Source organism: Misgurnus anguillicaudatus, chromosome 23 (assembly GCF_027580225.2).
Source record: "Misgurnus anguillicaudatus chromosome 23, ASM2758022v2, whole genome shotgun sequence".
NCBI classification, from domain to species: Eukaryota; Metazoa; Chordata; class Actinopteri; order Cypriniformes; family Cobitidae; genus Misgurnus; species Misgurnus anguillicaudatus.
This window is the reverse complement of record NC_073359.2, coordinates 6,615,674-6,633,255: the sequence shown is the minus strand read 5'-3', so window position 1 is coordinate 6,633,255 and position 17,582 is coordinate 6,615,674. Positions and strand designations below refer to the sequence as shown.

Here is a 17,582-nt window from a genome sequence, read left to right as displayed (position 1 = left end):
AGATAATGGGAAAATGTGCTTTTATCTGCGATACCGATTATAGGCCGATATATACATGTATCAGTGTTTGCGAGTTTGGATGCGGTTTTCTTTTGTTTGCCAGGATATAATCCACCGATAATCAGCAGTTTTTAAACAATACATTTTTCCAGATAATGGGAAAATTTGATTTTATCTGCCGATACCGATTATAGACCAATATATAATGGTGCACCTGATTTCCAATGTTTTTTCCACCGCTTTTGATTGCCTAGATATAATCTACTGATTATCGGCTGTTTTTAAACAATAAATTTCTCCCAATAATTGGGAAATGTGCTTTTATCTGCGATACCGATTATAGGCCGATATATATCGGTGTTTCCGAGTTTGGATGTGCTTTTTTTTTGATTGCCAGGATATAATCTACTGATAATCAAATGTTTTTAAACAATACATTTTTCCAGATAATGGGAAAATTAGATTTTATCTGCCGATAACGATTATAGACCAATATATAATGGTGCACCTGAGTTTCAATGTTTTTCCACCGCTTTTGATTGCCAAGATATAATCTACTGATTATCGGCTGTTTTTAAACAATAAATTTCTCCCGATAATGGGTAAATGTGCTTTTATCTGCGATACCGATTATAGGCCGATATATACATGTATCGGTGTTTCCGAGTTTGGATGTGGTTTTCTTTTGATTGCCAGGATATAATCCACCGATAATCAGCAGTTTTTAAACAATACATTTTTCCAGATAATGGGAAAATTAGATTTTATCTGCCGATACCGATTATAGACCAATATATAATGGTGCACCTGAGTTACAATGTGTTTTCCACCGCTTTTGATTGCAAAGATATAATCGACTGATTATCGGCTGTTTTTAAACAATCGATTTTTCCAGATAATGGGGAAATGTGCTTTTATCTGCGATACCGATTATAGGCCGATATATACATGTATCAGTGTTTGCGAGTTTGGATGCGGTTTTCTTTTGTTTGCCAGGATATAATCCACCAATAATCAGCAGTTTTTAAACAATACATTTTTCCAGATAATGGGAAAATTAGATTTTATCTGCCGATACCGATTATAGACCAATATATAATGGTGCACCTGATTTCCAATGCGTTTTCCACCGCTTTTGATTGCCAAGATATAATCTACTGATTATCGGCTGTTTTTAAACAATACATTTCTCCCGATAATGGGAACATGTGCTTTTATCTGCGATACCGATTATAGGCCGATATATATCGGTGTTTCCGAGTTTGGATGTGGTTTTCTTTTGATTGCCAGGATATAATCTACTGATAATCAAATGTTTTTAAACAATACATTTTTCCAGATAATGGGAAAATTAGATTTTATCTGCCGATAACGATTATAGACCAATATATAATGGTGCACCTGAGTTCCAATGTGTTTTACACCGCTTTTGATTGCAAAGATATAATCTACTGATAATCAGATGTTTTTAAACAATAAATTTCTCCCGATAATGGGAAAATGTGCTTTTATCTGCGATACCGATTATAGGCCGATAATATATACATGTATCGGTGTTTCAGAGTTTGGATGCGGTTTTCTTTTGATTGCCAGGATATAATCCACCGATAATCAGCAGTTTTTAAACAATACATTTTTCCAGATAATGGGAAAATTAGATTTTATCTGCCGATACCGATTATAGACCAATATATAATGGTGCACCTGAGTTCCAATGTGTTTTCCACCGCTTTTGATTGCCAAGATATAATCTACTGATTATCGGCTGCTTTTAAACAATACATTTCTCCCGATAATGGGAAAATTTGCTTTTATCTGCGATACCGATTATAGGCCGATATATATATCGGTGTTTCTGAGTTTGGATGTGGTTTTCTTTTGATTTCCAGGATATAATCTACTGATAATCAAATCTTTTTAAACAATAAAATTTTCCAGATAATGGGAAAATTAGATTTTATCTGCCGATACCGATTATAGACCAATATATAATGGTGCACCTGAGTTCCAATGTGTTTTACACCGCTTTTGATTGCAAAGATATAATCGACTGATTATCGGCTGTTTTTAAACAATAAATTTCTCCCGACAATGGGAAAATGTGCTTTTATCTGCGATACCGATTATAGGCCGATATATATCGGTGCATCCCAGTTTAGGTGCATTTTCCACTGCATTTGATTGCCAGGATATAATCTACCAATAATCAGCTGTTTTATAAAGGTGTTTAGCGTTTGCAGACCACCCTACAATATTTCTTTTATAAAAGTAATTTGAGAAACGGGCTTGACGTTATGATTGACATATGTGATTGACAGCTTCTCTGAGCGGACTCTTGGAGCTTCGAGGGAAGATTGAAGACCCTAACCCTAACCTAACTATTATTATATAATACTATAATAAGCAATAATTTAGCAAGCCAGACAAATAAGATGTTCAAGGGGCGTTGAATTGTGCGTTTTTGCGTAAAATGTCAGCGCCCATCGTCGGACATTTTACGTTCAGTTCATTACAATGGAAGGAAGTGGCGTCCCATCGTCCATCTTTTTGAATAGTCTATGGACCACCCCAGTGACAGTTTTGTACCTTTTTGTAAAAAAAATTCTGACAGTGTACCTTTAAGGTACTAATATGCACTATTTGGGTACAAAGGTGTACTTTTTGAAATGGGTACAGCCCCAGTGACAGCTTTTGTACCTTTTATCTGAGAATGTATGGGGATTGTGACTGCAGTTTCCAAACTGACAAAAGATAGAAATATACTTACCGGTGGATCATATTAGCTATCAAATAACTCAAAATATAGCACACAAGTAATTTTTGCACTTCTAGAATACTTTTACAGGGTTTTATTATTATATTTTTAAAAGGCATACTCTTTCCAAATTCACAAGGTACGGTCAGTTTGAAACGGTGTAAGGTTGAGTAAATGGCAAAAAAATTCAATTTTAGGTGAATTAATCCTTCAAAGGCCTTAAATACTCTTTGAAAGTACCTTGACTCCTCCCGTGTGAACACACTGTGGGTTACCATCAATGAAGGATTGTAAATGATTGTTTACAATCCCATTAGGATGTCATAATAAGGGTAGGGTGGAGAAAAGGCCGCTCAGCCCTGGCCTGAAGCGATCTCCCATCACGCTGTACGTAATCCAAATTTCTTTTGATTTTTTGCTCCTGTTTTTAACGCCCCTCTCCCTTCAAAGTCTGTGTGGGAGTCAGAAAGCCAAATCCACTCAGCTAGAATTAAACACTGCAGTGCACAGAAGGACAAAGAGGAAATGAAAGACAGGTTCACATACTTCAATCATAATGAGTTACAGTGAACCAAACAAACCTGCCATTGTATACAATGATGGGATTATTAATAAACTAATCTGATTAAATGAAAAGCTACAATAAACATGTTGTACAGATGTAAATATAATGTAACCAAAACAAGTATCTATGTTATTTTAAGAACACTTGTCATCACGTTTAAACTTGACAATAGAATCACACTGGATTGAACAATAGGACTTCTGTTTACATCTAGAAGTGCCGCAGGGAAATCCCTGAAACCCTTTCAGCTGAAGGTCTTAAGCGCTGTCGTCATTGGTCTGGAATAGAAAATTGTCTTACATACACGTACATTCGAGGGAAGGTGAGAAGAATGCATTTCCGTAAACAGAAGCACGCACTGAAAGCATGAAAACATGAAAGCAAGTCCTGTTTTTACATTTTTTGAAGTCTGAGATCTAGGACACAGAAAATGTAAACATTAAAACTGACATGCATTTGAAAAGCTGGTAGTTAAGGACTTTTATATTTATTACAATTACAATTCTGTGCCAATACGATATTCGATTACTTTGAGTGACTGATACAGATAGTTTTGCTTTTTACTTCTTGTTTCAAATGATTATGTTCTGAAATCCTAGAAGTCCTTCCTGTTGTCATCCAAATTAAAATAATCACACAAAAGTTCAGATGCGTTTTCCCACCGCTTTTGATTGCCAGGATATAATCCACCGATAATCAGCTGTTTTTAAACAATCAATTTATCCAGATAATGGGAAAATTTGCTTTTATCTGCCGATACCGATTATAGACCGATATATATCGGTGCAAGTTCAGGTGCGTTTTCCACTGCTTTTGATTGCCAGGATATTATCCACCGATAATCAGCTGTTTTTAAACAATCAATTTATACAGATAATGGGAAAATTTGCTTTTATCTGCCGATACCGATTATAGACCGATATATATCGGTGCAAGTTCAGGTCCGTTTTCCACTGCTTTTGATTGCCAGGATATAATCCACCGATAATCAGCTGTTTTTAAACAATCAATTTTTCCAGATAGCTTTTATCTGCCAATCAGTGTTGTTTTTGGCAGCCCTTTTAGTTTTAGTCTTTTGGACGAAAATGCTTTTTAATTCACATTTTAGTCACTTATAAACTTGATAGTTTAGTCAAGTTTTTGTCGACGAAAACACAAAAAGGTTTTAGTCAAGTTTTAGTCGACGAAAACACAAAAAGGTTTCAGTCAAGTTTAAGTCAATTTTAGTAAAAAAAAGTATTCTTTAACAATTTATTTAAGATTAAAAAGTGCTTTGCCTTGTTATTTAAATACACCACAAAAAGCATTGGAAATGGGCTTAGGTTTGACAATACATGTAAAACATTAAGCTTGCCATGAAATTTGTCACAAGCCGAATGTCGAGTAAAATTGAATGTATATGATATGTTAACAGCGTGACTTGTTAGTTACCTTTACAAAAATATTAGCGTGATGAGCCTTCAGGTGCCGCTTGAGGTTGGTGGTATTCTTCCCATCTAGTTTGTGGCCACATTTACCGTCGTCTCCCGCTATGCATTCTGTTTTTCTTTTTGATGGATCATACTGAAAGAATGTCCATAAATCATCCCGTCGTTTCCGTTTATTGGCGTCACCGCTACGGTCCTTTGAACTCACCACAGCCGCAGGTGTGTTGTTGTTGTTTGAAATCTGGTGCGCGTGCGCGGCATGGCAGTAGCCGGGTGGTGGGCGTAAGTGAGACTGTCGCTGTGTCCCAAACCGCATACTTCCATACTATATAGTAGGCAAAAAGCACTACTTCTTGTACTCTTTGCCTACTATATAGTATGGAAGTAAGCGGGTTGGCACGCAGCGAGAGTTGACCCAAAACAAGGATAGGAAGCGGCAGCATTGCTGATACGTTTTAGCTAAAAACAGACAGATTTCATGCAAAATAGGCAGAAATGATATGCATTGTGAACGTCAGACTTATAATCATTTTCGTTCCGTCTCGTCTCGTCAATGAAAACTGGAAAGCGTCTTGTCATGTTTTCGTCACCTCAGAGATCTTTTTAGCTAGTCATTGTCGCGTTAGCGTCATAAAAAATAGGTGCGTCAACGAAATCAATTCGTTGTCGTCATCGTTGACGAAAACAACACTGCTGCCTATACAGATTATAGGCCAATATACAGTATATCGGAGCATCTGAGTCCAGATGCATTTCCACAGCTTTTAATTTTCACTGATCCACCGATAATCAGATGTTTTTAAACAATTTGCTTTTATCTGCCAATACCGATTATAGACCGATATATATCGGTGCAAGTTCAGGTGCGTTTTCCACTGCTTTTGATTGCCAGGATATAATCCACCGATAATCAGCTGTTTTTAAACAATAATGTTTTCCAGATACCTGGAAAATGTGCTTGTATCTGCCTATTCAGATTAGAGGGTGATAGATATCGGTGGATCTGAGTTCGTCTGCGTTTTCCACCTCTTTTGATTGCCAGGATATAATCTACCGATAATCGGATGTTTTTAAACAATACATTTTTCGTGTATACTGAAACTACTTGGTTATCTTGAATGTATGAACATAAACAAGTGTGTCTCTTTTGACTAAGTTTATCCAGCTCAGAGGTTTAACTACGGAGACACTGATGACATTTTCAGAGAGTATTGCAATGGCATCGACTCTTTTTGTGTGACTTGTGCTGGGTTACTCATCTCAACCCCTCCTCTCTTATAACACATACAGGATGAGAAGCATATTGAGAGGAATACAGTAGCTCGGATTCAAATTTTGTTGAGCTCCCTACATGTTTAGCTTGGTAAACTTGAAAGAAATACAGTAGATACTTCGCAAAAGTTAAAAGCACTTGGCCCAGGATCTCCAAATGGGGGTGGAAAACTTCAAAATAGGGCTGCAGCTCCAAAGGGGGTGTAGTCTTATACCATTAATAGAGAGACTAGGCACGCCCAATCCTAAAAAATACCCCGCCCCTTTGGAGGTACAATCTACTTTACAGTAAACACCCCCATTTGGAGATCTCCGGTCTGCAGTTTGCCCATACCTATAAGTATTAAAATACACAACATGCACAAATGTTCGCACAATTTTTGATTGCATTCATAACTAGTTTCATTGTGTTTTTAAATAAATGAGTACATATGTATCTTATCTGTGTACATATAGTACCGGATTAATCCAAAATTAGAGATACGTCTTTCGAAAACAGGGTATAATCGGAATATTTACCACACGTACAGACAACATGAAACGAAAACACATACGACGTACGCTTTCGACTCTGACCCTGATGTGGTTTTTCATTCAATCCGACAGCGTCTGGAAGCACCTGAAGTCTGGTGCTATTTTTATTGCAGCCTACTAGCGCAGCTTTGTTCCCCTGAATGTGCATTTATCTCTCTCTATCTTTCTCTCTCTCTTTTTCTTTGAGCCCTGCAGCATTGTGACATTCAAATGATCAGTAATACAGTCAGAGGGGTGTGTTGGGTGACTCAGGCCTATATGTGTGTGTGCTTTTTGTAACAAGCTCGGCTTCAAAAAGCACACAGAGTCAACATTATCATTTTGGCAATGAATATTTTCTCATAAATTTAAAGGCTTTAACCAGATATGATGCAATGTGAAACACACCATGCCTGAAATAGACATCTTTTTTGCCGAAGGGTATAACGTTGTGTTCCTGGAACGCTTCGGGCTCCGGGCATGCATCCATAAAAGTCTTTTAATGTTTCTCTGTTTTTATATCGCACAGATCGTCAATGTCTGTTATTGATCAGCTAAGAAAACGTAAATCAGCTGATGGTAATATGATGACCAACTATATTTCCGGCACACAGCTGTGGGTTAAGGATTTTTGTCATTGTCCATCACCATTGTTTTCGACATCAATACCATCATCAGTGGGAGTGGTTATACCAGGTGCCCATAATGCGCATCGGTTCGATTAGTGTTAAAGGAATGGTTATGTATGAGTCAACCTGTGTGGGTTTCTTTCTTATGTGAAACACAAAAGTAGTTTCCCAAGCTGCTCTGTGCAAAGTCAAATGGTGACCACAGCTGTCCCTGGTCCGTATCCACTTTCATTGCAATATAAAGAGCAGGATGGATATCTCATTATGGGTATCACAGAAGAAACAAACAAAATATGATTTTTGTCATATGTCATATGTAAAATAACAACAAAATTGGTGGTACTGTCCCTTTAAGACTCTTCAGCAAATAGCACACAAACAGCTTTCCTGTAACATTGTACGACGCTTCGCTCCAAAGTTTAATGCGTTTGGGAATAATGACGCAAACCAAAAGTGTGCATGTGTGCGAACGGGTTCATCATTTATATATTAAGAAATGTGGTGGTCAGCAAGGAATTTTTGTCAAGAATTCAGGAAACACCTGCATCTGTTTCTAACTCATGTGGGTTTCATTGTGATTGTCCTATCTTACAATGTACATACATCAGGAAGGCATCCACACACACATACACACACACACACACACACACACACACACACACACACACACACACACATGCACACACACACATACACAAACTCGTGATGTGGACAGAATAGAGAAGAAAATGACTCATACGGTAAGAAGAGAGATCATTTAACAGAAAAGCTTATACGATGAGACAAACGTGTCATGTCGAAGTACCATGTTACTATAATAGAATTGAAGGATAATGAATAATAGTCATACACATGATATTTACATATATGCAATTTTCATGTGCAAAAATCATAGCTTTTTCTTGAAGCTTTTGTGTAAGTGTTCCTGTATTCGTAGAGCATTGTGTTGGGAACGCAAATGTTGGCGGTTTTATTCCCTGGGAATACATAGTAATACATTTATAGATTAAGTCACACTGGATAAAAGCGTCTGACAAATGCATAAATGTTGCATATAGTCCCATCATGTCTCTTTTATTACACTGTGGTCTTTACACACATATTAAACTATTTTAAAATCAGTTCAATATTTAATATCCACTTGTTCATTCAAATAGCAAAAAGTTGCATATTAAACAAAATAACGTAAGGTCAACCAAATGAAAAGCACTTTGAGGGTGCTACACATCTCAGTTAATATTTTTACTAGGGCTGTCAAAAGATTAATAACAATTAATCGCATACAAAATAAAAGTTATATATATTTATACATATATATATATTTTACTCAGCTAAAGGATTATTAGGAACACTTGTTCAATTTCTCATTAATGCAATTATCTAATCAACCAATCACATGTCTTGTTGATGCTAGAGGTCAGAGGAGAATGAGCCGACTGATTCAAGCTGATAGAAGAGCAACTTTGACTGAAATAACCACTCGTTACAACCGAGGTATGCAGCAAAGCATTTGTGAAGCCACAACACGCACAACCTTGAGGTGGATGGGCTACAACAGCAGAAGACCCCACCGGGTACCACTCATCTTCACTACAAATAGGAAAAAGAAGCTACAATTTGCACGAGCTCACCAAAATTGGAAAGTTGAAGACTGGAAAAATGTTGCCTGGTCTAATGAGTCTCGATTTCTGTTGAGACATTCAGATGGTAGAGTCAGAATTTGGCAAAAACAGAATGAGAACATGGATCCATCATGCCTTGTTACCACTGTGCAGGCTGGTGGTGGTGTAATGGTGTGGGGGATGTTTCCTTGGCACACTTTAGGCCCCTTAGTGCCAATTGGGCATCATTTAAATGCCACAGCCTACCTGAGCATTGTTTCTGACCATGTCCATCACTTCATGACCACCATGTACTCATCCTCTGATGGCTACTTTCAGCAGGATAATGCACCATATCACAAAGCTCGAATCATTTTAAATTGGTTTCTTGAACATGACAATGAGTTCACTGTACTAAAATGCCCACCACAGTCACCAGATCTCAACCCAATAGAGCATCTTTGGGATGTGGTGGAACGGGAGCTTTGTGCCCTGGATGTGCATCCCAAAAATCGCCATGAACTACAAGATGCTATCATATCAATATGGGCCAACATTTCTAAAGAATGCTTTCAGCACCTTGTTGAATCAATGCCACGTAGAATTAAGGCAGTTCAGAAGGCGAAAGGGGGTCAAACACAGTTTTAATATGGTGTTCCTAATAATCCTTTAGGTGAGTGTGTGTATATGTATATGTTATGATGCTCGATTTAAATGTAGGTAAGATCAGGCCGCATGTGTTACCCCCAAACACTGTGATGTCATCAGCCGAGAGATTACACAGGGCCATATGGGTGAAGGCCTGCCACAGTAATCATCCTGTCCACACTCACTCTCTTCATCTCTGTGGGATGCATTCTGGGAAATGTTCAACCTTCACATGTATTACTCACATAATCTAATGGGGATATCTTTTCATTACATTTAAGCAAGTGAAGTAAACAAGGAACAACAACAAATACCTTTATATTTCCTTAGACGGTGACGCTTAATCGCATTAGTGCTCATGGGATTATCAGCGGATGTAGGACAGGTGGATAGAGTAAAGTTTATAATGCTTGACTTGCTGAGTATGACTTACATTTTGTTTTCATTCTAATTTTCTATTAGGAAAATTAACTGTGGTTTTATTATAGTAAACATGTATACAGTATTTACTATAGTAAATATTAATGTTTACTACAGTATTTTTCATCTAGGCATAGTTTTACTGCAAAAATAATGGTTAAACTACAGTTTATGTACAATGATAATTTCTAAAAATGATAAATTAGAAGTTACTATGGTTTTTACTACGAAACCCTGACTAATACTAATAATATTTCAAATGCTTTAATATTTACGTGTTCAATTGTTTAGAATGAAAAAGTGATGATAGTAAGAAGAAAATCATCTGATTTCTCCAGATCCATGATGAATCGATGATTTAAACGTTCAGTATTTGCGACTACACCGCTTTCAGGGGCGGGTTCAGTCACAAGAACGTGGGCGCGCTCTCGCGTCGCCTTGTCCAAATATGGTTCGTGACGTAACGCGCCGGAGGTTCCATTCATATAAAACGGATCCGACGGAATCCCCTTGGAGGAAATGTAGACTCAGGCGCAACACTCAGGGCTTAGTAGGCATCCTACACCCCTGAAACACGCACATACTAAAGCAAGTCCACCAATTTCACTTTAGTATTCAACATGAAGGTCTCCAGCATAGACTGCAGGCGTCTGAGGAAGATTATACGGAAGGAGTGTGGACGGTGTTTAATCGTGGACTGTAGATCGTACTTTTCGTTTTCCAGCTCTAGTATCAGAGGATCCGTCAATGTCAACCTCAACTCCGTGGTGGTCCGAAGGTCCCGCGGCGGTCCGGTACCGCTCCAGTTTGTCATTCCGGACGAGAAAGCTCTGTTTCGGCTTCGGGAGGGTAGCATCTCGGCGGTCGTGGCTTTGGATGATCGCACACCTCATTTACAAAAACTGAAAAAAGACAGCATTGCTCATATAGTGATAAATACTTTATCGCATCTGGCGAGTACCGCGAGCATCTGTTTTTTAAAAGGTGAGTGTCAGTCGATTAATATTCGCTTACTTTTTAATGTAATTAGCCGAATAAATGCGGAAGCATTGGTTTAATTGCCTTTTTAATATTTAAAATTTTTATTAGTTACTGTTATATTTGTAGTGTTGTATTTTTGATGGACCTGTAGGCTGTAATAAAGTATTTAAGTAAAAAATAATGTATTTTGTTTTACAAAAAAATATTACTCATGTTCTCATTTTTTTTTTTTAAGTAAATTTAAGTTCTAAAACACACTAAATTAATATCAAATGCTTTTTAGATACAATTATAATAATTATACTAAACAGTTAAAACTACTTACTTACCATAAATAAAGTAAAAATATACGTGGAAAACAACACTTGTTTATTTACATTGACTACGTAGTTATAAATATTATATAGGCTACTCTCATATAGCCTACTATTAGGTAAAAATGTTATAACAATAATGTTTTAAACAATATAAAACTATAATTATATATATATATATATATATATATATAATACAACGTTTATTAATATTTACGTTAAATATAATTATCATTTGCTATTTCATTTTACTTTCAGTTTGTAAAATGTATATTTAGTTTCACATTTCTGACAGGTTTTAAAAAGATAAATTTATGTGCGTCAAAGGACGATGAGTCAGATAGCAGTATGGGAACATATAATATTTATAGCTGTAGGCCTACTTTATTGCTTTTCTATATGCCAGTGGTGTATTTAAAACTTTATGGGCTTTATGATGCTATTCGTAATATCAGATAAACACATTTTCAATTGGAAATTTTCGAGTAATTCCCCTAAGCTCTCAACACCCTTTTTCCCTGTTGGTGGGAATCGTGTTTCGCTCTTAACCTGATAAGCTTGAACTCAAACGTGAGAAGTTCCTGATATACTGAACGACTCAACAATCCTTGACTTTTCCAGACGATTCATAATAACACAGAATTTCCCATTACAGGAGGCTATGAGAACTTCCATTCCCAGTACCCAGAGCTTTGCACTGAAACCAAGTCTGCTGTGAACCTGAGTGAAGATGAAACCGAAAGAAGTGTGAACAGCCACTGTGACAAACTGGGTTCCCACCACAAACCAGACTATGATCAGGTACGAAGAGAAGAAAGCATTCATTGGTTCCTCATTTGAAACCACTTCCACCGAAACCACTTCTTTGTAGCTGTGGGGCTTTCTGCGATAACTCCCCCTCAAAATGTGTTGAAAATACTTTTACACTCTAAAAATGGCTGCGTCGGGTCAAAAAGGGACAAACCTAGCCAACCTATTTGACCCAACAATGGATTAAGACATCCCATGAAATTACAACCCAACGGGTTTGGTTTGTCCCCCAATGCTGTTTTATTCTTTCAAAGAACTAGAGAAAATGTAAACAGATATGACATCTGTCTAGCTAACCGACAGAAACCCCCTCCAAAAGTCCAGGGTATTCAAAGACACCCAATGGTCATCTGAGGGCCTTTTTATCTCTAACCTTTGGTCTGGTATGCATTTTTCATGATTAGGCAGAAAGCACCTGCGCCCCAGCTGGTTTTATTGTAAGTTTATTAATATCTGTATATCATTTTGTTTATGCAGGGACGGCCAGTGGAGATCTTGCCTTTTTTGTACCTGGGCAGTGCCTATCACGCCTGCAGACAGGACTATCTCAGTGACCTCGGCATAACAGCGCTGCTGAATGTCTCACGCAGGGACTCCCGTCCAACAAAGGGACAGTACCACTACAAATGGATCCCTGTGGAGGATAGCCATAGGGCAGACATCAGCTCACACTTCCAGGAGGCCATAGACTTTATCGTTGAGTACTGTTGGTTCAAAATAATCATACATTATTTATAATGTATTGTATATCTTAATCAATTCTCAGAACTGTACACAGACAGTGGATCTTACTTTAGAGCGTTTAAAAATACATTATCTCTTGCCCGAATAACACCAATCTCCAAGCCCAGGTCTTTCTCTAATCCAACTGGATTACACTTGACTTTATTTACACGTACAAATCCCATTCGTCTTTAGGAAATGCTCTTAGTGTCCATCCATTGAAAATAAAACAGATACCCGTACTGTGAGTCACAGGTCTGTTTATCATAGGTGTGGCCAGTGTGTCACGGATGAGTCGACAGTTAGGTGTAATAGTTTTGTGCGTGTGTCATAAATAGAGGTGATATATGAATTGTAATCTTTTCTGATTGGTTGATTATGTTAACACAGTGATATGACAGTGTTTAAAGCTATTTATGGATGAATCTCGTCATAAAAAGATGTAATAAAAAGATAATATATGTTGAAATGTAAGCCTTTTTATTAACTTTAGTTTATTTTTATGCACTGTAAAAAATTCTTTGCTGCCATAAATTGTTTTTTTTAAATCAACTCTGATTTACAAGTAATTTCAACGTACTATTATTTATCTTGACTAGAGATGAGTTGTTATAACTTATGTAGCAACTTATCCCTTATCAATAGGGGTGGGAATTGCTTGGACTCTCATGAATCGATTCAGAATCGATTCTTAGGGTCCCGATTCGATTTAGAATAGATTCTTGACTTGCTAATTTGCATATTTGTGACGTCATTACGTCACATTTGCTCTCAAAGCCAGGTTAATGTTTGCGCTTTTGTTACTAGTCTCTGAACTGTTTGCTTATTGCTTATTTTGTAAACTAACATTTAAGAATCGATTCTTGACATTTGTGAATCGATTCAGAATCGGCCCACGTCCGAATCGCGATTCATCTAAGAATCGATTTTTTTGTCCAACCCCTACTTATCAAGATAAATAATAGTAAGTTGACATGACTTGTGAATCTGAGTTAATTCAACAAAAAAATTAAAGGGTACATATCATAAAAATGTTTAAGTGCTATAATAATTGGGTCCCCAGTGCTTTTATCAACCTAGAAATGTGAAAAATATCAACTGTAAAAAATACTTTGCTGCCTTAAATTTTTTGTTAAATCAACTCATGTCAACAGAGATGAGTTATTACAACTTATAAAATATAGTTGAGAAAAGTCAACTTAATTTAATAAGTTATAACAACTCACCTGTAGTTATAACAACTCATCTCTAGTCAAGATAAATAATAGTAAGTTGAAACGACTTGTAAATCCGAGTTGATTCGATAAAAAATTTTGAGGCAGCAAAGTATTTTTACAGTGTACCTTAGTTTTGGTAAACCATTCAATGCAAGCATGTGAAAAAATAGCAAATTGAAATTTGGCTCCCCTTGTGATGTCAGAAGGGGATAATACCGCTCCTTAATCTGCACTACCATTTAGTGCAGCTCATTTGCAATTTTAACATGCTATAATAAATTATTAATATGTTATTTTGAGCTAAAACGTCACATAGGTATTTTGGGGACACCAAATTTGACATCTTTAAAAAATCTTGTGAAAATGTCCCCTTTAAGGCAACAAAGATTCTTATCAGTTTAGCAATTAAAAGGATAGTTCACCCAAAAATAAAAATGTGATCATTTTTTACTCACCAAGTTGTTTAAAACCTGTATAAATGTCTAGGTTCTGCTGAACACAAAGGAAGATATTTTAAGCGATGTTTGTAGCCAAACAGTTTTGCCACACCATTGACTTCCAGTGTTTTTTCCTACTATGGAAATCAATTGTGCTCCTGCTTCCTGAAGATTACAAATATCCTCCTTCGTGTTCAGCAGTCTGAAACAACGGGGCGTGTAAATGTTGACAGAAGTTTCATTTTTGGGTAAACAATTTTTTTAACCCAAAGTAATCACCTTTGAGAATATTAGAAATTACAGCAGCTTGTTAGTTAATCCATATTAATAGATAGTACATAAATGCATTGCCAAAAAAATGACACGACGCAAAAATCGGAATAGACCTACAGACCTCATTCTTCCTTATAAACCTTAACCTCGTTTTAGTGAGATTCACCCTCATAAAACACGCTGTTTGACCTCTATTCATGTTTCAATTCCTTAGATATCAACCTGTCATTCAGGAAGAGTGACTCAAGGGTAACATTTTCTTTTACAATTCGCTATATATAGACAGTGTTACGTAAGAGAAGCTATCAAGTAATTTGGTCTCTCACGGGGAAGAAATAGAAATGAAAGAAAAGAATAATCCGTCTAAAGCTTTTTGGGTAATGAGTGTTGGGTAATATTTAGGTGCATTAGCGGGTGCGATAGTCATTATGACGCCCACAGCAACGCTCCAGATGGGCTTCAGGCGTGATTCACACCAGCGGGTTTTGTTTTAAAGAGACTGGGCATCTCACACGATCTCACATGCTGAACAGTTTCCAGTGTGTGCGTTGCTGAAAGATACAATTTTGGATACGAGCCTGAAATCTACTTAGCTGCTTAACTTTGATAAACGAACAAAGCTTTATGTAATTGTCGGTGCCTTGGTTTTGGGACATTTCATTTGAAAAGAAGCAAATAATGCAAGTTGTGGTTATATATGGTATAGCCTCCATTTGGACATGTGTATGTGTGCAATGGTCATGGATTTATGAGTCAGGGATGAAAATAAATGTCATTATGATAAAAGAGTCAGAAGGAAATGAATCGCAGGGTGATACTGTATTTCAACTATGAAAGAACCAAATGATTATATTTCCTCTCACAACAACATCATTTATCCTTTTTTTAAAAGACACCATTGGTATTTTTAGTGACTCATGTGCTTATTTATTTCAAGAAAAGCATTTAATAATAAATATATATATTTTTTGTCTCCCCACAGAATGTGTGAAAGAAGAAGGTGGTAAAGTGCTGGTACACTGCGAGGCTGGTATCTCTCGCTCTCCCACCATCTGCATGGCGTACATCATGAAGAGCCAACGGTTGCGGTTGGAGCAGGCCTTCGACATCATCCGACAGCAGCGGGCGATCGTCTCCCCCAATGTTAGCTTTATGGGTCAACTACTGCAGTTCGAGTCCGAGGTGGTTTCCTCCACGCCTCCGTCCGCCACTCCCAACGAAACCTCCAGGGCTGAGGAGACCCCCACCTTCTTTAATGGTGACTTTACAATCAAAAGCGAGAGCTTCGAGTCTTCGGTTTTCACCTTCCCTACCTCTTTCCTGTCGCCAATGCCCATTAAACCACCAGTTCACCAGTTTAAATTGAGTCCAATAACTGCACTGCCTTAAACGGGCCGCCCGACTCACCGCAGTCTTCGAGTACTTGAAAAATCAAAGGACAGAATAAAACAACGGACTACCACAGGGAATAAAACTCTTACGTTTTGTTTTTTTAATGTGAAAACGGTCATGAACGAAAGTGTTTGCTTTATGATTTTGTTTGCCTTAGAAAATCACTGCACAATGGTTACACTGCAATAACTGCCTTAGCTCGATGATGTACTGCTTATGAACAGCTCCTAGCTGGGCAAATTAAATTATTATTAATTTTTTAACAGTTTCTTTTTTTATGAATTGTGAATCTGTTAATAAATGTTTTTACAAAAATATGAGAGTTTGTGGTTGTAACTTTTTTATTGAGGGGTTTGTGCCGAACGTGTGCATGCAAATCTAAGCTTTCGGGAAATAATCGAAATTAAATTTAGCAATGAAAGTAAAACACACCTTACATTTATGAATATTATCTATTTATTGGTTGCTCCTAAACACATTTAAGGAATTGGTGTTCTTAAAAATCAAATAACCACTTTGTGTGACGACGACTTCTATAGTCAACTTTGTGTTCACATGTGATCAAGATCGCTCTAATCTGCTGTTAACACAATTTTCATATTTTTGGCTTTAAAAGTAAATGTGCACTTAAAATTTGTTAGGTATAAATGATAAAAAATATTATTTTGCACAAAATAGAGGTAGACAATAACGTGTCTTTTGATACTTTAGCTGATCTAACCCAACATTAGCACACATGTGAGTTTGGGGCAAGTCGTCACATCCTTTTCACACTGGAAATAGTTAACCCTGGGTTATTCTAAACCCTGGGTTAACGGAATCCTGGGTTATGAAAATTAACCATGATTTATTGTGGTCAAAGTGTAGTAACCATGTTTTTTTGGTGTATTGGTTAGGCCTACTATCAGCAAAACCATGGTTTTACTACACTAACGATGGTTTAACTATGGTTTTTGAAAACCATGGTTGTCAAAACCATAGTTATTTTGTGGTTACCATGGTTTTACTACAGTAACCATGTTTTTTTGTTTTAACTGTAGTAAAACCACGGTTATTTTTCATAACCCTTCTGAAAAAACAATAAAACCATTACCGAAAATTCGAATGGCTTCCATTAAAATACCAATAGGAACCATTAGCTTTTACCATTAAAACCACTACACTGTAGTGTGTTTTGGGCCATCTTCCATTAAAACCAATACATAGAACCAATAGAACCAATACATACCATAAGAGACCAACAAGGACCAATATACTGTAGTGTGTTTTGGGCCATATTCCATTAGAACCATTAAAATTCCCAATAAAACCAATAAAATTTCTGTGATGGTGTCTATTGTTTTTTTTTTTTTTAGCAGGGAAGGGACCTGTTTAGGCTTCACACTGTTCGTACTTAACCAAGGGTTAACCCCCATTTCAACTTTACTATAGTAAATCATATAGTATACAATAATATTGTTTTATGTGGTGTGTGCACGAGCAACAAATAACCAAGTATAAACCGTAACTTACGGTAATTTACTGCTGTACATTTTATTATTATTGTATGAAAACGGTATAAACCGGGCTACAATGTAGCCTGTACTGTACTGTTCAAATGTTTAG

General features: G+C 36.9%; 1 protein-coding gene across 1 annotated transcript; it reads left to right on the top strand.

Annotated features, from left to right (window-relative positions):
* Positions 1 to 10,331: 10,331 nt before the first annotated feature.
* Positions 10,332 to 16,294, top strand: dusp5 (dual specificity phosphatase 5). The gene is made up of 4 exons (XM_055218076.2): positions 10,332 to 10,814; positions 11,781 to 11,926; positions 12,413 to 12,632; positions 15,568 to 16,294. The coding sequence occupies exons 1-4, from the start codon at positions 10,451 to 10,453 to the stop codon at positions 15,972 to 15,974; spliced, it is 1,137 nt and encodes a 378-aa protein (XP_055074051.1). The 5' UTR covers positions 10,332 to 10,450; the 3' UTR covers positions 15,975 to 16,294.
* Positions 16,295 to 17,582: the final 1,288 nt, after the last annotated feature.